The sequence below is a fragment of the Ovis aries genome, chromosome 3 (assembly GCF_016772045.2).
Source record: "Ovis aries strain OAR_USU_Benz2616 breed Rambouillet chromosome 3, ARS-UI_Ramb_v3.0, whole genome shotgun sequence".
NCBI lineage: Eukaryota > Metazoa > Chordata > Mammalia > Artiodactyla > Bovidae > Ovis > Ovis aries.
Window position 1 is genome coordinate 165888195 of NC_056056.1, and position 21803 is coordinate 165909997.

General features: G+C 43.9%; 1 protein-coding gene and 1 non-coding gene across 4 annotated transcripts in view; one reads left to right on the plus strand and one right to left on the minus strand.

The window, feature by feature from the left end:
- Positions 1-2685, minus strand: part of LTA4H (leukotriene A4 hydrolase) — a 32875-nt gene extending 30190 nt beyond the window's left edge. For all 3 annotated transcript variants that reach the window (XM_004006629.5, XM_012174832.4, XM_027967630.3), the window contains exon 1: positions 2471-2685. In XM_004006629.5, the coding sequence (XP_004006678.1) occupies positions 2471-2629 (159 nt within the window). In that variant the 5' untranslated portion in view covers positions 2630-2685. The remainder of the gene's footprint in view (positions 1-2470) is intronic.
- A 433-nt stretch (positions 2686-3118) lies between these two features.
- TRNAD-GUC (transfer RNA aspartic acid (anticodon GUC)) lies at positions 3119-3190 on the plus strand. Its single transcript has one exon. It is a non-coding gene; the product is annotated as a tRNA-Asp (tRNA).
- The last annotated feature ends 18613 nt before the right edge of the window (positions 3191-21803 follow it).

Below are 21803 nucleotides of genomic sequence, written 5' to 3' on the forward strand. Positions count from 1 at the left end.
CATTTCCCAGTGGAACATATTCTATTTTCTGTATTGCCTAAACTTTTCAAGTCTGTTCTGAATCAGAAGACTGTTTTAACTATTTTTCTGTGAAACCTTTTCAGTATCCTCTGTGTTTGTTACAGCAGCTGGCCCAGCTTTCTCCAGCAGCACTTACTGTGCCACATTACAAGGTTTTGTTTTATCCATTAGACTGAGGGCTCTTCAAAAGAAAAAGAATGTTACTTAGGCTTGCATTCCCAGGGTTTAACACAGTGCCAGAGAAACAGCAGGTGCCAATTAATGCATGAAACAAGTCCTGGACCAAGAGAAAATAGGAAATGCAATGTTTAAGCTGTGTATCTCAAGTCCTAACCTCAGCTAGCATTACCAAATTACTTAAGAAATTCCCCTTCAAATTTCTTTGATAAGTGTTATTAAGCAATTGATCAAAAATAGAAATAAGAAGGAAAAACAAAGGAAACTGGATAGTTGGCTAGTTGGAATTAGCAATCTAAAAATCTTCTCTTGAAATTTGCAGAATGCAAAAGAACAGGCAGGCTTTTAGACTGGAACTTTGAACAGACATAAAATTTAAGCGTCCTAACTCTAGCTTACTCAGGCAACAGAGGTAAAGGTTTAATTTTTATAAATAGGAGTGCAAGGTCATATTAAGCAGTGACAAACTCTCTTTACTAAAAGGAGAGATTGCTTTGAAAGAGGACTTCAGTTCAGCCAATCCTGCCCAGGCAAAGCTGTCTGCAATAATAAATGACAGCCTGGCATTTCAAGCAGACAAAGTACAGCCTATAAGGAAATAGTTGTGATCTTGCTTATAGTACTTTGATTTATTTATTTCCTTATAGTACTTCTGGGGACTACAATACATAGAGGAGTCCACCTGTTTTTCAAACCAGAATTAGTCTAGGAAAATGTTAAATAACAAAGTAAGAAGGTTAGCAGCTTTATTGATTCATATCAATGAACTCAAAATACAGGTCTATTACTCAAGCAGGTAAAAGTCATAAAAGCCACCAACTCTTATCTAAACTTACTACTACACCCAGTTAGTGGATCTCACAGATTTTCCCCTATCAAGCTTACAATATACCTTCTCTGTTGCTTATTGCTGGGCTGTAGTGGCTATCACCCGGAGAAGGCAATGGCACCCCACTCCAGTGCTCTTCCCTGGAAAATCCCATGGATGGAGGAGCCTGGTGGGCTGCAGTCCATGGGGTCTCCGGGAGTCGGACACGGCTGAGCGACTTCCCTTTCACTTTTCACTTTCATGCATTGGACAAGGAAATGGCAACCCACTCCAGTGTTCTTGCCTGGAGAATCCCAAGGACAGCTGAGCCTGGTGGGCTGCCGTCTATGGGGTCGCACAGAGTGGGACACGACTGAAGCAACTTAGCAGCAGCAGCAGCAGTAGCTGTCACCACACTATGCAATATATGTGGCTAGTTTTCTTGTTCCTCTTTTTTGTAAAAATCCTTATCTTTGAAATTCAAATATTATCAGACACCTTGAGTAAGAACACTGAAAATAGGCTATGTTGTACAGATAAAATAATAACACTTCACAAAGCCAAACAAGTTTTTCATCATTCTGGTGGCTAGAGAGCTTGGAGAAGTCCTTATTTTCTAAGAAAGTGCAATATTACTTGCTGCTGGGAACCAACTATTAATCAAAGCTTGAATGTCCCACCCCTCCTTAAATTATTCTCAGAGAAGGGTGATAAGAAGCGAAGGTAGGAGGAACCATGAATCGGAGACAGCTGCACCTGGAGTTATAAAGCAGAGACTGAAAGTATTACAGCAGGGCTCGGAATTCTAGGGGGTTTTAGAACTGGCAGGGAGATGGTAATCGGTCATATCCTGTAGATCTGCAGGTTGAAATAAAGGGGCCTGGGAGGGAGAGGTGGGACTGAGAATCTGCAGGACAGAGGGCCTGAGACTTAGCTGAGGGTGTGGACTGAGGAAAGTGGGCTGGGGACTGGAAGAATTCTGGGGCCTGAGGAGGGAGTTCTGGGCTCCAGGCCGAGGAAATGGGGAGACTACAGGGGGCGGCTTTAGCGCTGGGAGCTAGGATTAGCGGGGAAAGAATTCCTGCTAAGATGAATCTTGAGGGCTGGGTGAGGAGCGGGGCGTGGAATGGGCACCAGGATGTGTCCAGGAACTGCGAAGGAGGCTTTGGGGGAAAGCAGTGCAGGAGAAGGCAGGTATACAAAGTGGGTAACGAAAGAATGCAGAGACTCCAGTTGGGTTGGGAGGGATTGATATGGGATGCGTAGGGGGCTGAAGACGGGGCACTGAGAAATGAGTGGAGGCTGAAGAGGAGGTGTACAACAAGGGTTGTGGGCTGCGGAGGAGCATCTACGGATGCGTGAAGCCGGCGGGGGGCAGGCACGAGGAAGGGGCCGAAGCGGGGTGAGAGACGGGAGACGTGTAGCCAGGGAGAGGCGGGCACCCGGGAGCATGTCCCACCGTACCAGGCTGCGCAGATTGTCCTCCTGGGACTGGACGGTGAGCGCGGCGGTCCCGGTCAGTACCCGGCGAGTAAAGTCGATGCTGCAACGCAGGTGCAGGTGTTTGGTCTGGCAGACGGACGCCGGGGAGGCCAAGGAGCACGTATCCACTACCTCGGGCATGGCTGTGAGGAGTCCCGATGCACGCGACCTGCACCCCAGCTCTCAGCAACCAGACTACTCCGCTGAGCGCGAGAGAAAGGGAGAGTGAGGTAAAGAGAGGAGGAGGAATTCGCGGCGTCCGCTGGGAAAGGAAGTTCTTTGAAGTCAGCAAAGAGTAGGGTGTGGCATTGGTGGAACTACAAGTCCCATGGTGCAGTGCGACAAGGCGTGCGCTTTGCTCTCTGGGAGTGTGTGTGTGTGTCGAGGGGTGTAGAAGTGGATCGATAGTTCTCCCAAAGTGGGAGGAGGGGAGAAAAGGAGGGGAATGGAAGTTAGAGGAAGGGTAAGCAGATGGAAATAAGTGAAGGCTTTTATTTTAGTTCCATTCAACTTCAATGGAAGTTGCAATAGCAGTAGAAGAAATGTCAGGCCTACTGATGGTTATGGGTCATGAGAGGGGCGGGGTAAAAAGAGATAAGGGAACTGTCAGAGGCAGACTTCTTGTGCAATTCCTCGTTAGTATAGTGGTGAGTATCCCCGCCTGTCACGCGGGAGACCGGGGTTCGATTCCCCGACGGGGAGGTGCTGGAGCTTTTCGTTTTTTCCTTGCAGGGTTCATGCAAACATTTCAAAGGCTACTGTGAAAGAGTCAACATCAAGGTTTATATTTAAAAACCGTTTTGTGTCTGCTTTCCATGTCAGCAACCTCGTATGTACATTTCCAGGCCCTAGAGATCAAAATGAAAATAAACCACATTCTCATCTTAGAAGCTTAGAACGATTACCTCAGTATACTGCAGTGAGAGAATTCTATGATAAAGGTGTGCAGTGGGCGCATAGGGGACACAGAACTGGGGCATACTGAATGTGGGGAGGGGGTGAAGGATGACTCGCCTGAAAAATGAAACCTCAGAGTTGAAACTGGGAAAATTGGAGAAGAATGTGTCTCGAAGGACTTTGAACAGCTGGACCTTTAATCTTGAATGCGTGAATGGAGTACTCACAGAAGAATTTTAAGCAAGGGAATGACATGGTCAGACTCATGTTATTAAAGGAACACTGGTAGCATTCAGAGAATGACTGTGTGTATGTTAGTCTCCTATCTGACTCTTTACGACCCCATGGACTGTAGCCCCTCAGACTCCTCTGTCCATGGGATTGTCCAGGTAAGAATGCTGGAGTGGGTTGCCATGCCTTTCGCCAGGGGAGCTTCCCTACCCAGGCATTGAACCTGGACTTCCTGCATTTCAGGTAGAGTCCTCACAGTCAGAGCCACCAGGGAAGCCCCAGAAAATAGGGATGAGGCATCAAAACCAGAGTCAGGAGATTTGGAAATGGCCAGGCTTCCCTGGTGCCTCAGATGGTAAAGAATCCGCCTGCAATGTGGGAGACCTGGGTTCAATCCCTGAGTTGGGAAGATCCCCTGGAGAAGGGCATGGCAACCCACTCTAGTATTCTTGCCTGGAGAATTCAATGGACAAAGGAACCTGGGGGGCTACAGTCCATGGGATCACAAAAAGTGGAACACCACTGAGTGACTTTCACTTCACTTCTGCTGCTAAAATAAATAGTCCAGGAAGAAGATGCTGGGGGCCTGACATAGGTATCTAATAAGTAGAGATGGAGAGGAAAGAATGGAAGGAATACTTACGAAATAAGTGGTGTCACATTAAGAAGGAGCCTAAGATGATTTGTCAGATTCTAGGTTTCAGTGGTTGGGTAGTCGTTAACCAGAAGTAGAGACTATGTGAAGAGGACAGACTTAAGTGGGAAAGATCTAAGTTTAACTTGGGACAAATGGAGTTTGAGAGTGCATGGGAGTCAGAGTGGAGGCATCCTTGAAACATTCTAGGGAAGGTTCAGGTAGGTATGAGAGTATCATCATGTGATGAGTGAAACTATGACAGTGAGTAAACTCAGCCCAGAGATCATGTGCAAAAAAAAGCAGTGAAAACAGCTGGGAAGCTTGGAGCATGCCACAATTTTAAGAAAAAAAGCTAGAGGATGGGAGGAATCCTTTCATGATGTATATGTATACCAAATCACCACACGCACACTTTCAATATCTTAACATTTTATTTGTCAATTATACTTCAATAAAGTTGCATTTTTTGAAAGGTGGGGGATGGTGGTACTAGAGTAAAAGGAACTCATGAAATAAACTAAAAAGAGCCAACCAGCAATGTCAAATACAGCCTAGAGGGCCATTACAATAGGAAGTAAAAAGTCTTCCTTGAATTTGGCAATGGGATGGAGGTGGGAAGATGGTGGTTTTGTTGACTTTTGTGGTTTAGTTGAAGGTGGATGACAGAGAGCAGCAACTGCGCAATAAAAAGAGTAGAGGGGAAACAGAACAGAGGCTGCTCTCTCAAGACCTGTGGCCAATGTGAGAAGGGAAGAAAAATGAGGAATAGGAAGGAGTATAGGAGTATTGTGCTGAGAAAACGTTGTTTTGTCTTTAGAGAGAGGGAAACTTTAACATGTTTAAAGGTGAAAGGATTTCTAGAGAAGCTGAATTGAGCAGTTGGAGAGCACTACATCTCTCCGATCTGTATCAAAGTGATCTAGCAATTAAATTTGGCCCCAGCCACAGACAGAGAGGCTATTCAGTAGGGTATCCTTGTGTTGGCCCCTGCAAGCCAAAGGAGAACAAAATGAAACCTCTCAAACTATGAAATCCAATACCTTACACATGCATAAATCCTAACTCCATAGAGCCTAAGAATCCATGGCATGATTGGCATTTGCGAACGCATTTTGAGGCCTAAAAAGTGTTCCTAGTGTCACCAAATCTAGAGTAACAAATACAATGCACTAGAATTGATTTAGCAAAAGAATATACAATCAAATTATCTTCCAGGTGGAGAAAGGATAGTTTGTTTTACTAAGAAAATGTCAATATCATCATCTTCCATTATTAATCACCAGGAATGCACAGAGGGTATGCCTCTGTGTTCAAGAAGAGATATCCACAGACAACCACATATGAACCCCTCAAACAGATTAATAGATCAATCAAAAGACAAATATAATTGTTTTCTATGATACCCACGGACACCTAAATATAAAGTGTACAATAATAGCAATTCACAAATAGGAGTGTCATTCATATCTAACGGTAGATTGAGTTTTTTAAATGAAGCTTTCCATTGCTTTTCTAAAATGAGGATACTATGAGGGTGTATATGCAACAGGAGATTTACATTATATATATATATATTTTTTTAAGGTTTATTTTATTTTTTGACTGTGGGAGATGTTTGTTGCTGCATGCAAGCTTTCTCCAGTCGCAGTGAGCAGGGGCTGTTGTTCGTTGAAGTGTCCCGGCTTCTCACTGTGGTGGCTTCTCTTGTTGCAGAGCACAGGCTCTAAGCAAGGAGACTTCAGTAGTATGGCTTTCAGGCTCTAGAGCACAGGCTCAACAGTTGTAGCACCTGGGCTTAGTTGCTCTGCAGCATGTGGGGTCTTCCCAGATCAAGGATTGTATCAGTATCGCTTACATTGCAAGGCAGATTCTTAATCCCTGAACCACCAGGGAAGTCCTAATTTTATATTTTTTAATTTTATTGAAGTCATCTGGTCCCATCACTTCATGGCAAATAGATGGGGAAACAGTGGAAACAGTGTCAGACTTTATTTTGGGGGGCTCCAAAATCACTGCAGATGGTGACTGCAGCCATGAAATTTAAAGACGCTTACTCCTTGGAAGGAAAGTTATGACCAACCTAGACAGTATATTAAAAAGCAGAGACATTACTTTGTCAACAAAGGTCCATCTAGTCAAGGCTATGTTTTTTCCAGTAGTCATGTATGGATGCGAGAGTTGGACTATAAAGAAAGCTGAACACCAAAGAATTGATGCTTTTGAACTGTAGTATTCGAGAAGACTCTTAAGAGTCCCTTAGACTGCAAGGAGATCCAACCAGTCCATCCTAAAGGAGATCAGTCCTGGGTGTTCATTGGAAGGACTGATATTGAAGCTGAAACTCAATATTTTGGCCACCTGATGCAGAGAGCTGACTCAGTTGAAAAGACCCTGATGCTGGGAGAGATTGAGGACAGGAGGAGAAGGGGACGACAGAGAATGAGATGGTTGGATAGCATCACCGACTCAATGGACATGAGTTTGGGTAAGCTCTGGGAGTTGGTGATGGACAGGGAGACCTGGCGTGCTGCAGAGTCGGACACGACTGAGCAACTGAACTGAACTGACAGTTGATTAACAATGTTGTGTTGATTTCTTCTGTACAGCAAAGTGACTCAGTTATATGTATACACACACACATATATATATATGTATATATGTGTATATATATATATTTTCATATTCTTTTCCATTATGATTTGTCACAGGACTTTGGATATAGTTCCCTGTGCTAAACAGTAGGACTTTGTTGTTTATCCATCTTACATATAATAGTTTGCCTCTGCTAATCCCAAACTCCCATCAAAAGGAGATTTTACTAAGGATGAAAAAGATTATTTACGTAAAGTTCTATGAAAAGAAATGCACACATATTTACAGAGCATTACGAACAGTAGGTACTTCATCTCTACTGTTCTATGACTCTGCCTGGTTGTTGTTGTTTAGTCGCTAAATTGGGACCACATGAACTACAACACGCCAGGCTTCCCTGTCCTTCACTCCCTCCCTGAGTTTGCTCAAACTCACGTCCACTGAGTCAGTGATGCTATCTAACCATCTCATCCTCTGCCACCCTCTTCTCTTGCCCTCAATCTTTCCCAGCATCAGGGTCTTTTCCAATGAGTCGGCTCTTTGCATCAGGTGGCCAAAGTATTAGAAAGAAAAATTCTGGGAGTAGAGAATTCTCAAAGTTAATTCAACGCTGCACACACTCCTTAACAGTTTGCCTTGCTTCTTTCCTCTCAAGATTATACATATGACACATAGAGAACATTAATATATATTAATGTTATGCATTAACATAAATAAATATATATTAATATATATAAATATATATATTCCCCAATATATATATTTCTTTTCATCTTTAAGTGGTAAAACCCTCAATGTTTAGCTGGACACATGGCCTCTCAGAAGACTGCATTTTCTAGCCTTCTTTGAAGTCATGGCCTGTAACTAAGTTCTGGCAGAATTGTCAATTATGACTTTAAGAAAGTGTCCTTAACAAAGACTTTTAAAAAAGCACTCTTTAAATTCTGTTATGTGGAATGCAGACTTGTCTGGCACTCTGTCGTATTGTATCATGAGGTTGGAACCATTCTTGAAGGTGGTGGAGCTGCAGCATAGAAGGGGTTGAAAGTGTGGGTTGTAAGTAGCCAGTTGTCTGGTGATCATGGAAGGCCCTGTGGACTAGATTCTTTTCCCTGAAAGAGCAATAAAATTCTGCTTCAAGACAGTTATTTTGGGTTTTCTGTCATCTCCTGGGAATTCAGTCTTTACCAAGACACCTTGTTTCAGTTGGATGAGTTTTTCAGTTTTGCCCCAGACACTTACCTTTGTCCATCCATTTGTTACCACTTATTTTGAGCTATTACATGAGTTTGAAAAAAGTGATCAAGATAGGCTTTCTTCCTTCTATCTTGTGTTTTCTGCTGCAACATTTTTTCTAATCATCTCACTGCCCTGTTTAAAGCCTTCAAGTTCCCATCAATGTTTGCTCTAGATGTTCTCTACTTTTTGGTAGACGTGGCCTAGGTGTGGTTTAGTGAAGACTGAGCAAGGAACAGACACAAGAGGTGTGAGACCATGAAGAGGCAGAGACAGGGGACGGGAGTTCCTGGGGAGCCACGGGCAGTTGAAATCAAAGTTCATAGCTGAAAAGATAAGGGGTTGGGCGTGGTCAGGGAGTCTGACAGAATAAGATTATGGATGACTGCCTCTTTTTATATAAAAGGGGAAGGAGAATATAGGTAAAATTTGCTTGTATTCTGGAAGGATCCTAAAAAACTCATAGCATGGTTTGCTACGAGGAAGGGAAGTGAGATGGCTAAAAAACAGAGGTGAGAGGTAGGTATTTCAAACAAGTAACCTGTTAAAGTGAAAGTCGCTCAGTTGTGTCTGACTCTTTGCGACCCCATGGACTAGCCTGCCAAGCTCCTCTGTCCATGGAATTCTCCAGGGCAGAATACTAGAGTGGGTAGCCGTTCTCTTCTCCAGGGAATCTTCCCAACCCAGGGACTGAACCCAGGTCTCCTACAATCCAGCCGGATTCTTTACCATCGAGCCACCAGGGAAGCCCAAGTAACCAGTTAAGCCTTTGAATTTTGATATATGTGAACATACTACCTATTTATTAAAAAAGATTATTTGTAGATATTTTAATATCTATATTATCACCAGAACTCAAATATGCAAATGGAACCAGAAATAGCCTTCTGTGACTTTTGTTTCTATGAAGCTCCCTAGCACGGGAGCCCTGCAGTCTCACCTCCGCCTGCTCTGCTTCAGCAGTGCTGAATACACCTTGCTGGAGACCTCTGCTCTCCCTGGAGCTGGAGGCCTCTAACCCACCCCCCCCCCCCCCCCCACCCCCTCCACTTCCAGCCCACCCACCTCCATTGCTCCATGGCAGGGCCCTTCTTTTGGGAGCTAAAGGTGGCTGAAATCATTTCCTCGATTTTCTCGCTCACTGGCAGGATGTGAACAGCATCACAACCACCTGTTCCATTGTTATTGTTCAGTCGCTCAGTTGTGTCCAGACTCTTTGTGACCCCATAGACTGCAGCATGACAGGCTTCCCTGTCCTTCACTATCTCCCAGAATTTGCTCAAACTCATGTCCATTGAGGTGGTGATGCCATCCAACCATCTCATCCTCTGTTGCCTGCTTCTCCTCCTCCCTCAATCTTTCCCAGCATCAAGTCTTTTCCGCTGAGTCAGCTCTTTGCATCAAGTGGCTGAAGTATTGGTGCTTCTTCTTCAGTCCTTCCAATCAATATTCACGGTTGGTTTCCTTTAGGATTGACTGGTTCCTTAAGGGAAAGAGATTCCCCTAGACTCCTGCCCAGACCCAGACTGGAGGGAAAAGAGGAAGAGTCCTAGGGGGCAGAGGAGGGCCCTCACATGGCTGACTGGCAGGCAGGGTCTGGAGAACCTCGCCAGGGAGCTGGTCTCCCACCTAGATCCGTCTTTTGTTTCTCTGCTTGTGCCCTCAGAGGGATCAGCCTGAAAAAGATAGATTGTCAAGCTGTGCCTGGGCTGGAGCTGGAGAGTCACTGCTGATCACCCTCCTAACTCACACAGTGGTTCCAGCACCAACAGACCTCAGCCACCACCCCACCGCTCCACAACACCCCGGACTCCCACCTACAGGATAAGACTCTGCATCTCACAAGATTCCCCAGGTGATTCATGTACATATTACAGGCTCAAAGGATACTTTGGAAGTCAAGGAAGCTCATTTCCAGAGTTAATCAAACTTGGCAAGACCCCTCCTCTTGGAGCTGACAGCCCTGGACCCTCCAGTCAATACTCCTTTCACACCCTATTGTCGCCCCCAGCACAGCACCTCCCACCTTGTGTATAACTGTTTACTTAAGTCCCAGATGGTATATTTTCTCTCTGAGCATGTGTATACTTTGAATAAACACCTGTGTAAATGAATGAATGAATGAGATTTCATATGAGGCTCTAGGCATCCTTGCATTCAGTGTGTTGATCTGTGTTGACTCTGGAGCAAAAAGGGCTCACTGCCCTCTGAGCCCTTCCTTGTCCTGTGATATCAAAAGGCAGAGTGTTTGCTTGCAACAGGGAATGCCCTTACCACCCGCTTGCTAATGGTAAACACTTCAAAAACACTTTTCTTAAAGCAAACTCTCCATTCTTAAAAGCACACCTCTCGTAAGTATATTATTCTCTGAGTAGCATTGACATACATACACTGTATGTTCAGGTGTAAAATAAACAGCTAGTAGGGAGCTGCTGTATAACACAAGGAGCTCAACTCAGTGCTCTGTGATGACCCAGAGAGGTGGCATGGGGTGGGTGGGAGGGAGGCTCAAGAGAGAGGGGATATGTGCATATATATAGTTGGTTCTTGTTGTGGTACAGCAGAAACTAACACAGTGTTGTAAAGCAATTAGACTTCAATTAAGAGAATAAGTACATTACCCTCTGAACTTGAACTGAACACACCCAGTGCAAACAGCAGCTAGATGAGACACAGAGCCTGACCACTCACCCCTCCCCCGCCACCAGATGCCTTGTCAAATTCCCTTCCAGTCTCTATAAATCTCACTCCCCAGGGATAACTGCTGCCTGAATTGCAATAACTCATTCCTTCTACTGTTGAGCTCTTTATATTTCCTTTTGTTGTTTAGTTGATAAGTCGTGTCTGACTCTTTTGTGACCCTGGGGACTGCCAGGCTCCTCTGTCCATGGGATTTCCCAGGCAAGAATACTGGAGTGGGTTGCCATTTCCCTCTCCAGGGACTCTTCCCAACCCAGGGATCAAAGCTGCATCTCCTGTATTGGCACTCGTATTCCTTACCACTGAGCCAAATGGAAACATGCAGGAGAGGTCCTCTTGAGCCTGACTTCTGCAGCTCACATTTGTGGACCCTCCACACTGTTGTGAGTTCTCATTGCTGTGTGGTATGACACGTGTGGACAGACCATGATTTACTTATCCATTCTACTATGGATGCACATTAGAGTGATTTTCAGTTCTGGGACTTATACTGCTTGGGACAATTCCAGAACATGTCTCTGGTGAACACATTATAGCTAAGTTTTGATGTGCTGCTTTTAAGTTTGGACAGCATTTTTCCAGAAATTTCCTTTGGGACCCTTGTACCAAGCCAAAAATCAGTCATTGGGGCAACCCAGGATCTCAACTCATAGATCAGGCATGGGGGAAGGTGTTTTCCAGTTACAAGAAAAAGATTTCTTTGCAAGTGAGACAGGCTGGAACCTGGGGCCCTTTGCTGCAATGCTGCAAAGCTTGCACCTGTACATGCCTCTCCTTGAGCTACAAAATACAAAGAAACTACAGGAAATTAAAATTAACTCCGTGCACACAGTTGAGGCAAATTCTGGAGCAAAAGATACAAAGACATTTCTGAAGAGCAGGGTACAAAATATGGGTACTGCGAATGTCCCCCCTGCATACAATACTACCTAAGGGGTTGGCAAACCAGCTAAGCCACCCCTCCAGCCAGAAATCCTTGCCTGAATTTCTTGTCTGGCTTCTAGCCAATTTCTATTGATTGGAGAAGGCCAAGAACCATGGTTGCTATCACAAGTACTGGATCAAATCATACTTCACTGTCCCCTCAGTCACTTCTGTTTCTTTTCTAGGTGTGACTGATTGCAAAGTTCAGCTCTACTGGAATTTTTCCTGACTCAGAGATTCCAGGTCTAGTTATACTTTTCCGACAAAGTAGCCAGTGGTATTTCATCAGAACAGGTACTTCCACCTTTTGTTCTAAAGAATGAGTGGGATTTGACAAGTGTCTACAGGGTTGTGTTTTCAAAAGCATTTTCTAAAGCATACTTTCAAAAGTATTTCTGCCTCTTATTGGTTGACTTTGAGCCCATTTTCTCTTGCTTTGCCAACAGAGCAGGCTATTACTACCTGCTGGTGATATATGTGTTGACCAAAGACTTTCCCCCATCCTCTCACAGGCTTTCTTTCTAAACATTTTTCTCATCTACAAATCTGTTTGAGGAAGTAACTCTTATTTTGTCATCTCTTTTGAAAGGGCTCTCTTACTTAGTATTTGGAGTTGAGCAACTCAAGTAAGCTCCCATAGTTGACTTGCTTTTCACCTTCTCCAGCAGAGGTGCTTTGATTATTTCTCAAGCTGAGGTGTGGACTTCCTCCTCCATCTGGTTCCCACCACCCTTCCAAGCCGCTTCCTCTTGGCTCCTAGACACACTTCACCATGGTTAGCTGTCCTCATCAGGTTCCTAGAAAATCCCCTTTTCTCACCTCTCTTCACCACCCCCTTCCTCCACGAATATTTTCCCAAAGTATTTTCCTTTCTCTTTGGGTCCTTACATTTTCTCAATGCAAGTTTTACACAGACACACACACACACACACACACACACACACACACACACACACACAGAGTCAACCCTCATTAATGGCAGATTTCATGTTTCTGAATTTGTCCTCACTAGAATTTATTTTTTACCCACAAATCAACACTTGTGGTCATCTGTGTATGCCCAGAGCTGTGGAAATTTCAAGTTGTACAGCTGAGGTTGAGCTTAGCCTTCTTGCTTCTGTTGCTATACTGTGAACATGTGTCAGTTTCGTAGGCTATTTAATGACACGTCTTTCACATTTTCATGCATTTTGTTGGTGATTTCACTGTTTAAAACGAAGCCCTCCAAGCCCATGCTGGAATGGTGTCTAGTGTCCCTAAACATGAGAAAGCTGTGACGTGCCCCACAGGCAATGTACACAGGTTAGCTTCACTCAGGTCTTCGCTCAGCACAGTTCACATACTGTCAGCTGTTAGTTCAGGGTTAATGAAGCTGTATGGTATTTGTAGGAGTACAGGTACCTTTAGACAAAAACACACATAAAGCAAGCTTACCTATTGACTGACTGATGAAAATGTTATGGTCCAAGGCTCTTGGGACCCTACTGTATTTCTCCTGGGAGCCAGGGACCAGGATTCACTAATTTAGTACTTGAGGTGACTTTATCAAACGTAATTGCTACAAATAAGGGGAATCAACTGTATATATTTCTTGTCCTTCAGTTAGTTTGCATTTGTTTTTTTTTCAACCTCTCTCCCTCTGTTCCCAAAGTAATAAAGGTGGCAAGCTTCTTCCAAGCCTACTTTAACTGTCTTGAAGCACCAGCTCAGTACAAAACAGCATACTGGGTCCTCAGCAGGTGTGGACTGAGTAAAGAAGCAAGGGTATAGGGGTGGGGATGGAGGGGTGACGAGGAACAAGGAGAATGGCAGAAACAAAAGCCCCAGTCACAGAAGCAGAGGCGATTGCTTCCTCTAAGACGGTTTGGGTTCCCAGAATTTTTCAATCTCTCAGTCCTCAAATGCTTCCTGTTTATTTCTGAGCAGAATATTAAACTAGAATAATATAAAATTAGAAATTAAGTGGTATTTTGTGATAGATTTGATGTATGGAAGTCTTAAAGCCGTCCTTTTCTGATCCTTAAGGAATCAAACAGAGCAGATCATCCAGATTCTTTTGTTGTTTTTCCATTTTCCTTCTCCTCACTCCCTCCCCCTAGGGCTGCCCAAGAGGCCCTTGTGGTAAAGAATCTGCCCGCCTGCCGATGCAGGAGACTTAGGAGACTCAGTTTAGACCCCTGGGTTGGGAAGATCCCTTGGAATAGGAAATGGCAACCCACTTCAGGATTTTGGCTTGGAGAATCCCATGGACAGAGGAGCCTGGTGGGCTACAGTCCACAGGGCTGCAGAGAGTTAAACACGACTGACTCAATCAGCTGCTCAGCCTGAGCACGCACACACATCCCCCCAACATCTCGGTCTTCACTTGGAGAGACCACGGAACTCCTAAACCTGGGCACTCGCAGCAGGCATAACTGCAACATGGCAGCAGCATCAGCCAGCTTTCATGGGCATCAAGCCTCTTGGACGCCTGCTTGTGCCTGGGAAGTTAATACACCTATTGGGAAAACGGAGATCATAAAGTAAAACCGCCAAAGACCAGTGCGGGAGGCTGACTAATTAAAGGGCACTCAGGTGGACCAGCCTGCAAATGCTGTAGAATCCAATAGGAAGATCGGTGGGCACCTTCCTGAAAGCAGTGAGGCTTGCATTGAACCATAAAGTGGGGATCTCTAAATGTTTAAATTACTAATAACAATAAAAATTTGGGACACACCTTCAGTAAATATTTATAACTTCTCTACCTGTGTTAATATAATTAATGAATATCTAAGGCACAAAATGGGGCTTCCCAGGTGGCTTAGTAGTAAAGAATCGGCTTGCCAGTGCAGGAGAGTGTGTTTGATCCCTGGGTTGGGAAGATCCCCTGGAGAAGGAAAACGCTACCCATTCCAGGATTCTTGCTTGGAGAATCCCCATGGACACAGGAGCCTGGTGGGCTACTGTCCGTGGGGTTTCAAAAGAGTCAGACATGACTTAGTGACTAAAACAATAACAAAGGCGCAAAATACATCGAGGGCAAGGTTCATTGTTAATGACCATGAATATAAGTAAAGTAGCCATCTTAATAATGTTGATTTGGCATGGTGGGGGGCTACCTTCTTATCTGACTAATTATCATTGTTGTGTTCATCAGATCAACGTGCCCACTTTATCCTTGAGTAGGAGAATCTTTAGTTCTGTCATTTTCCTGGCGCTCATTTATGCTACATTCTACCTTCTGCATTGAGGCTGCAATTTGTGAAATGTGATTCTAGAACTCCGAGTAGCTTGAGTGTCTAGAAAAGTCATGAGGCTGCAGGAGGTTTTAACAGGGGCGATACTACCCACTGAAAGAAGTTATAGGAAAAGTAGAACAAGATATAATTGCTTATGATCATATCTCAGAAGTCATGCCTGTGAAACAGAGCAAATACATAAATAATATTTGAGATTTACTGCTTGATGCCCGAACCCACATGATTGCTATGTGCATGTGTCCAGCCCACTCTGGAAACCCCTTCCTGGATGAATGTGTCAAGTTTGGAAGGAAGATTGAAAGGGAAAGGACTCCCAGTGAGGTTGGTAGTTAAGAGCAAAATCAGATACCAAAGGCAATTTCGGAAAAATAACTCACACTTCTTGAACCCCTGGATGCATTTCCAAAGAATGAGCCCACTGCATTTTACACATGATGCCTGTGTGCCCTGGGAGGGTCCACTCCACTCTGGTCTGATGACCAAGGCAGGGACTCATTGAGGTTTCCTGTCTCTTAGGGGAAGAGAAATTAGCAGCTACTGGACAGCTATCTTCCTAGCTTTAAGCTAGCATCGTTGAGCCTTGAAGTGACATACCAACACTTCGCAATGTTCGATTGGTCACATAGAAAACCCTGATTACGATAGAGGGAACCGCACAAAGCCGGAAAAGCAGGAGGTGGGAGTTTCTGGGGACTGGCTACTACCATGAGGTCAGCATTATTATCGCCCCTGTTTTACAGAGGAGTAAACGAGGCTCTGAGAGGTAATTTGCTCAAGTCACTCAGTTTGGAACAGGCAGAGCTGGGGCTCAAACCCAGGCAGTGAGACCCCAGAGCACATCCTTTTTGAGCACTGCCCTGTACACTGGCTACACCACAAGCCTTTTTCTGACTTCCTTTCTTTCTCCCACTGCACCAAGCCTTGCAAATAAGGTATATTTCCTTTTGCTTAGACCATTTGGAAGGTCTTTGTTTCTTCAGGGTGGAGCTTGGAGAGTTTCCAAAGAAAAAATATAATCAGAACATCTGGCCAAAGTCCCTAATGTATACATATTTATTAATTAGTTAAGAAGATACAACACGGAGACTACAAATAACAAGATCATTGACCCAATTTCAGAGCCTGAAATTTACAAACCATACCCAGGCAGAGTGGGTTGTGTGTACATTGTGTTAAGCTCCTTTTCTTTGTGGTTGTTTGGGTCAGATTGTGGTCTCATGAGGCTGGGTGGGCTCCACTGAGCAACATTTTGCTAAAACAAGTCTGCAAGATTAGATCTTAGGAAACAAAAGCCGGAATGAGAAACTACATTTCCTATAAAATGCGTAACCGTGGGATAACACATTTGACAACGGTGTGACTGGATAGAGGCCAATTCATTTATGAGAAGGAATGGGATTATATATGCTATATAATGTCATCTGTATAAGTGATCACATGAAAGATAAAGCTTTATTTTGTTGTTGTTGTTGTATTTTTTTTTAACCAAATATTTGCTGCATTAGACATCCCCGTCATAAGCCCAAAGCTGCCGGCAGCCTTCTTGTCATCATGCTATGTTTGAGAATGACACCAAAATAAAGAGAGTAAGAAAGGAATGCAAGAGAAGAGGTCTGCTGGTGACATTGTTTGACCTCCTGGATCACACCCACTGAAATCCAAGATATACTCATGGACTTCATGTGCCAATGAAGTCCCTTTTCATATTATGCCAGTTGGAGTTTTCTATCATTTGCAACCAAAGGAACACTAACCATCAGATATATTTCACTATATATCTACATGTCTCTATCTATTTCATTATATGAATATGTCTCCCTACTTGACCATGATTCTTTGAGGGCAGTAGACGCTCAGTATTTGTTGAATGAGTTTAGTTGAAAAATGTTTTGAAGGGGACTGAGCCTAGAGCAGGGACATTTTTTTTTTTTTAATGAAAAATGTAGTTGTTTCACATATGTATATATTCTTCTTCAGATTCTTTTTCATTATTGGCTGTTATGAAATACTGAATATAGTTCTAGAGCAGGGACATCTTTAGGGAAGATAATGAACTTGGTGTAAGATATGATCAAGGGACTCAGGTTGGAGTGGAATTGAAAGAGAAGGGACAGATGCCAAACAAGGAATTAGTGAGGCAGTGATGCAGAGTGGGGCAGAGCAATAGTTGGCTTAGGTGCTACCGAATTCTGTGTGTTTGTGTCTGTGTTGTTTTTAAGGTTCTCTCTAGACTAAATTAAAATTGGATTTTACCAGCCTGTCTGAATCATCTATCTCCACCAGTTTATCACAAGTGGGGAAATTTACGCTGGAGAATCAGAGGCTCACATATGGGCAAATAAGCATGATGGTCACACACAAAAAGAGCTGTTCCGAAACAAGCACCGTCAGGTCTTCATAAGGGCACGGCCAGAGCTTAGAGGCCTAAACAGCTCAGTTTGCAATGACAGGCAGCTTCTGGACAACTTAAAGGAGTACCAACTGCAAGCAAAGGCCCCTGAGCGAAGCGGAGATTGGGAGGCGAGGTTTCACTTACCTTCTGGATCCATCAGCCAAGAAGAAGACTTGTGGAAGGGATGAACCACAGACCCACCAACCAGCTCTAGGACCCAGTGGAAGGGAGGAGCAAGACCCCTCTTTCTTCTATCTCATCACCTTAAAAAGGAGTTCTATTGAGATTTGACATCTTCATTTTCAGCCCAAGCCTGGTAGGGTCAGGAGGAGGAGGAGCATTGTCTATTTTGCTTTGAGATTACTGCTCTTCTGTTCTCCGACTTTGTCACTGATTTACAGGCTCCAAGCTGTGAGGTCACTGTGTGACCCATGCTCAGGTCATCCCTGGGGAAGACCCCACTCTCCAGGATAAGGGATCTGCAGCATAACTCTCCAGTGAAATTTTCTGTGATGATGGCAATGTTCTGTACTTATGCAGTCCGTGATGGGAGCCACATGTAGTAACAGCAGCCACATGTGGCTATTGAGCACCTGAGATGTGTTGAGTATAACTGAGAAACTGAATTTTTAATTCAATCTAATTTAATTAGCTAGAATGTAAGCAGTGACTAGTGGCTGCCCTGTTAGATATTTCAGCTCTCCAGTTTCTTTCTCTCTCTCCCTCCCCTCTCCTGCTCTGCCTTCTACTTATCTCTTGACCCATCCCTCTCTCTCTTGCTAAAATAGCTCCTGTGGAATGTGGACTTTCTATTTTTTAAAACTCTTCCCGTCTGGACCAGTGCCCTAACCCAGCGGATACACAATGAGTCAGTTGAATGTGATGAGGAAGATTCTTGACAGTGAAGCAACAATAGAATCTATAAGGAATAAAACAATATGCTGACATTTTCTTATTGTAAGATTTTATGTTGTTGCTGTTGTTGTGTTGTTCAGTCACTAAGTTGTGTCTGACTTTTTGTGACCCCATAGAATGCAGCATGCCAGGTTTCCCTGTCCTTCACTGTCTCCCTGAGTTTGCTCAAATTCACGTCCCTTGAGTCGGTGATGCCATCCAACCATCTCATCCTCTGCCGCCCTGTATCCTTTCACCTTCAATCTTTCCCAGCATCAGGGTCTTTTCTAATGAGTCGGCTCTTCTCATGAAGTGGCCAAAGTATTGGAGTTTCAGCTTCAGCATCAGTCCTTCCAATGAAGGACTGATTTCCTTTAGGATGGACTGGTTTGATCTCCTTTCTCTCCAAGGGACTCTCAAGAGTGTTCTCCAGCACCACAATTCAAAAGCATCAATTCTTCAACACTCAGACTTCTTCACGGTCCAACTCTCACATCCATACATGACTACTGGAAAAATCATAGCTTTGACTATATGGACCTTTGTTGGCAAAGTGATTGCTCAGCTTTTTAGTATGTTGTCTAGGTTCATCATAGCTTTCCTTCCAAGGAGCAAGCGTCTTTTAATTTCATGGCTGCAGTCACTGTCCACAGTGATTTTGGAGCCAAGAAAATAGAATCTGTCACTGTTTCCACTTTTTCCCCTTCCATTTGCCATGAAGTAATGAGACTGGATGCCATGATCTTAGGTTTACAAATGTTGAGTTTTAAGCCAGCTTTTTCATTCTGCTTTTCACCTTCAAGTGGCTCTTTAATTCCTCTTCATTTTCTGCCATTAGAATGGTATCATCTACATATCTGAGGCTTTTGATATTTCTCCTGGCAATCTTGATTCCAGCTTGTGCTTTATCCAGCCCAGCGTTTCACATGATGTACTCTGCATAGAAGTTAAATAAGCCGAGTGACAATATACAGCCTTGACGTACTCCTTTCCCAATTTTGAACCAGTTCATTTTTCCATGTCCGGTTTTGTTTCTTCTTGACCCGCATACAGATTTCTCAGGAGGCAGGTAAGGTGGCCTGGTGTTCCCATCTCTTTAAGAATTTTCCAGTTTGTTGTGATTCACACAGTCAAAGGATTTCATGTAGTCAATGAAGCAGAAGTAGATGTTTTTTTCTGAAATTCCCTTGCTTTCTCTATGACCCAGTGAAAGCTGGCAATTTGATATCTGGTTCCTCTGCCCTTTCTAGATTGTTTATCTCGTAATAAGAAAAAACTTTAAGGGCCAAGAACATGTCTATAAAGGGTTCTGGAGCCTGACTCCCAGGCTCAAGATGACAGTCTCACTTATAAGCTAAAGGCTCTTGGGCAAGTTACTGAATTTCTCAGTATTTCAGTTTCCTCCTCCAGGAAAGAGATAATAGTACCCAAAGGGTTGTGGTGAAGCTTAAATAATTTTTCTTCGTAAAGCAATGAGACAGAGCTTAGCACATAGTAGGTGTTAATCAGTGTTTACTCATATTCTCTTGTCACAGAACAGGGGCTCAACAGAAATTAGCTGAATGAGTGAATGACTGGATTAAGTATGTGGCCATAGGGTGGCAGTAGCGCCTTACTAATAGAGACGGAACCAACACCCAGGGACTGTGCTTTCTAGGAGGTTCACTGAACCTCCCTCCTGAAGTCCCAGAGGCACAGTATGAAGAACTGAGCCTCTTCTCTCTCCTGCCCCTGCTTTTTCTATGATCTCTGCCCTCTCTCTACTGTGATGACCCTTTTCTCATTTTCCTACTGTATTACTCTGCTCAAGCTACCGTAACAAAAGACTGGGTGGCTTAGTGACAGACATCTATTTTCTCATAGTTCTAGAGGCTAGAAGTTCAAGGCCAGGATGTCTACAGGGTTGGTTTCCAGTGGGGCCTCTCTCTTGGTTTGCAGATTGCTTCTTCTCTGTGCATGCAACACAGAGAAAGATCTTTGGGATCTCTTCCTCTTCTTATAAAGTCACTGCTGCTAAGTCACTTCAGTCGTGTACGACTCTGTGCGACCGCATAGATGGCAGCCCACCAGGCTCCTCCGTCCCTGGGATTCTCCAGGCAAGAACACTGGAGTGGGTTGCCATTTACTTCTCCAATGCGTGAAAGTGAAAAGTGAAAGTGAAGTCACTCAGTCATGTCCAACTCTTCGAGACCCCATAAAGTCACTAGTTATATTAGATTTGGGTTCCACCCTTTTGACCTGATTTAACCATAATCATAATTAAATCATAATCCCTAAGGGCCATATCTTCAAATGCAGTCAACATACAAATTTGTGGGGGACAGGGACACAATTGAGTCCATCAGTTCAGTTCAAGTTGCTCAGTCATGTCCAACTCTTTGCGACCCCATGGACCGCAGCACACCAGGCCTCCCTGTCCATCACCAACTCCCAGAGTTTACCCAAACCCATGTCCCTCAAGTTGGTGATGCCATCCAACCATCTCATCCTCTGTCATCCCCTTCTCCTCCCGCCCCTAATCTTTCCTAGCATCAGGGTCTTTCCAAATGAGTCAGCTCTTTACATCAGGTGGCAAAAGTATTGGAGTTTCAGCTTCAACATCAGTCCTTCCAATGAATACCCAGGACTGATCTCCTTTAGGATGGACTGGTTGGATCTCCTTGCAGTCCAAGGGACTCTCAAGAGTCTTTTCCAACACCACAGTTCAAAAGCGTCAATTCTTTGGCGGTCATCTTTCTTTATAGGTCAACTCTCACATCCATACATGACTACTGGAAAAACCATAGCCTTGACTAGATGGACCTTTGTTGGCAGAGTAATGTCTCTGCTTTTTAATATGCTGTCTAGGCTGGTCATGACTTTCCTTCCAAGGAGTAAGCGTCTTTTAATTTCATGACTGCAGTCACCATCTCCAGTGATTTTGGAGCCCCCCAAAATAAAGTCTGACACTGTTTCCACTGTTTCCCTATCTATTTGGTATGAAGTGATGGGATCGGATGCCATAATCTTAGTTTTCTGAATGTTGAGCTTTAAGTCAACTTTTCCCCTCTTCTCTTTTACTTTTATCAAGAGGCTCTTTAGTTCTTCTTCACTTTCTTCCATAACATTACATTTATTTCTAACCTCTATTCTTGTGCATATGTGCTCACTCGTGTCCAACTCTTTGCAACCCCATGGACTGTAGCCCACCAGCTCATCTGTCCATGGGATTCTCCAGGTAAGAATATTGGAGTGCATTGCCATTTCCTCTATTCTTGTATTTGTTACCAATGTGACTTTCCTTTCTTATTTCCTATCCTCACCCCCGCCCTCCCTCAAGCTTTGCATGGGTTTTCTAGGATTGGTTCTACAGGTTGTAAACTGAATACCTCTAGGGGGGGCACCATTCATATAATATTTAACATATATTCATATATTATGACTATGCTGAGATTAATGGAAGGAAAGTTATAACCAACCTAGACAGCATATTAAAAAGCAGAGACATTACTCTGCCAACAAAGGTCCATCTAGTCAAGGCTATGGTTTTTCCAGTAGTCATGTATGGATGTGAGAGTGGACCTATAAAGAAAG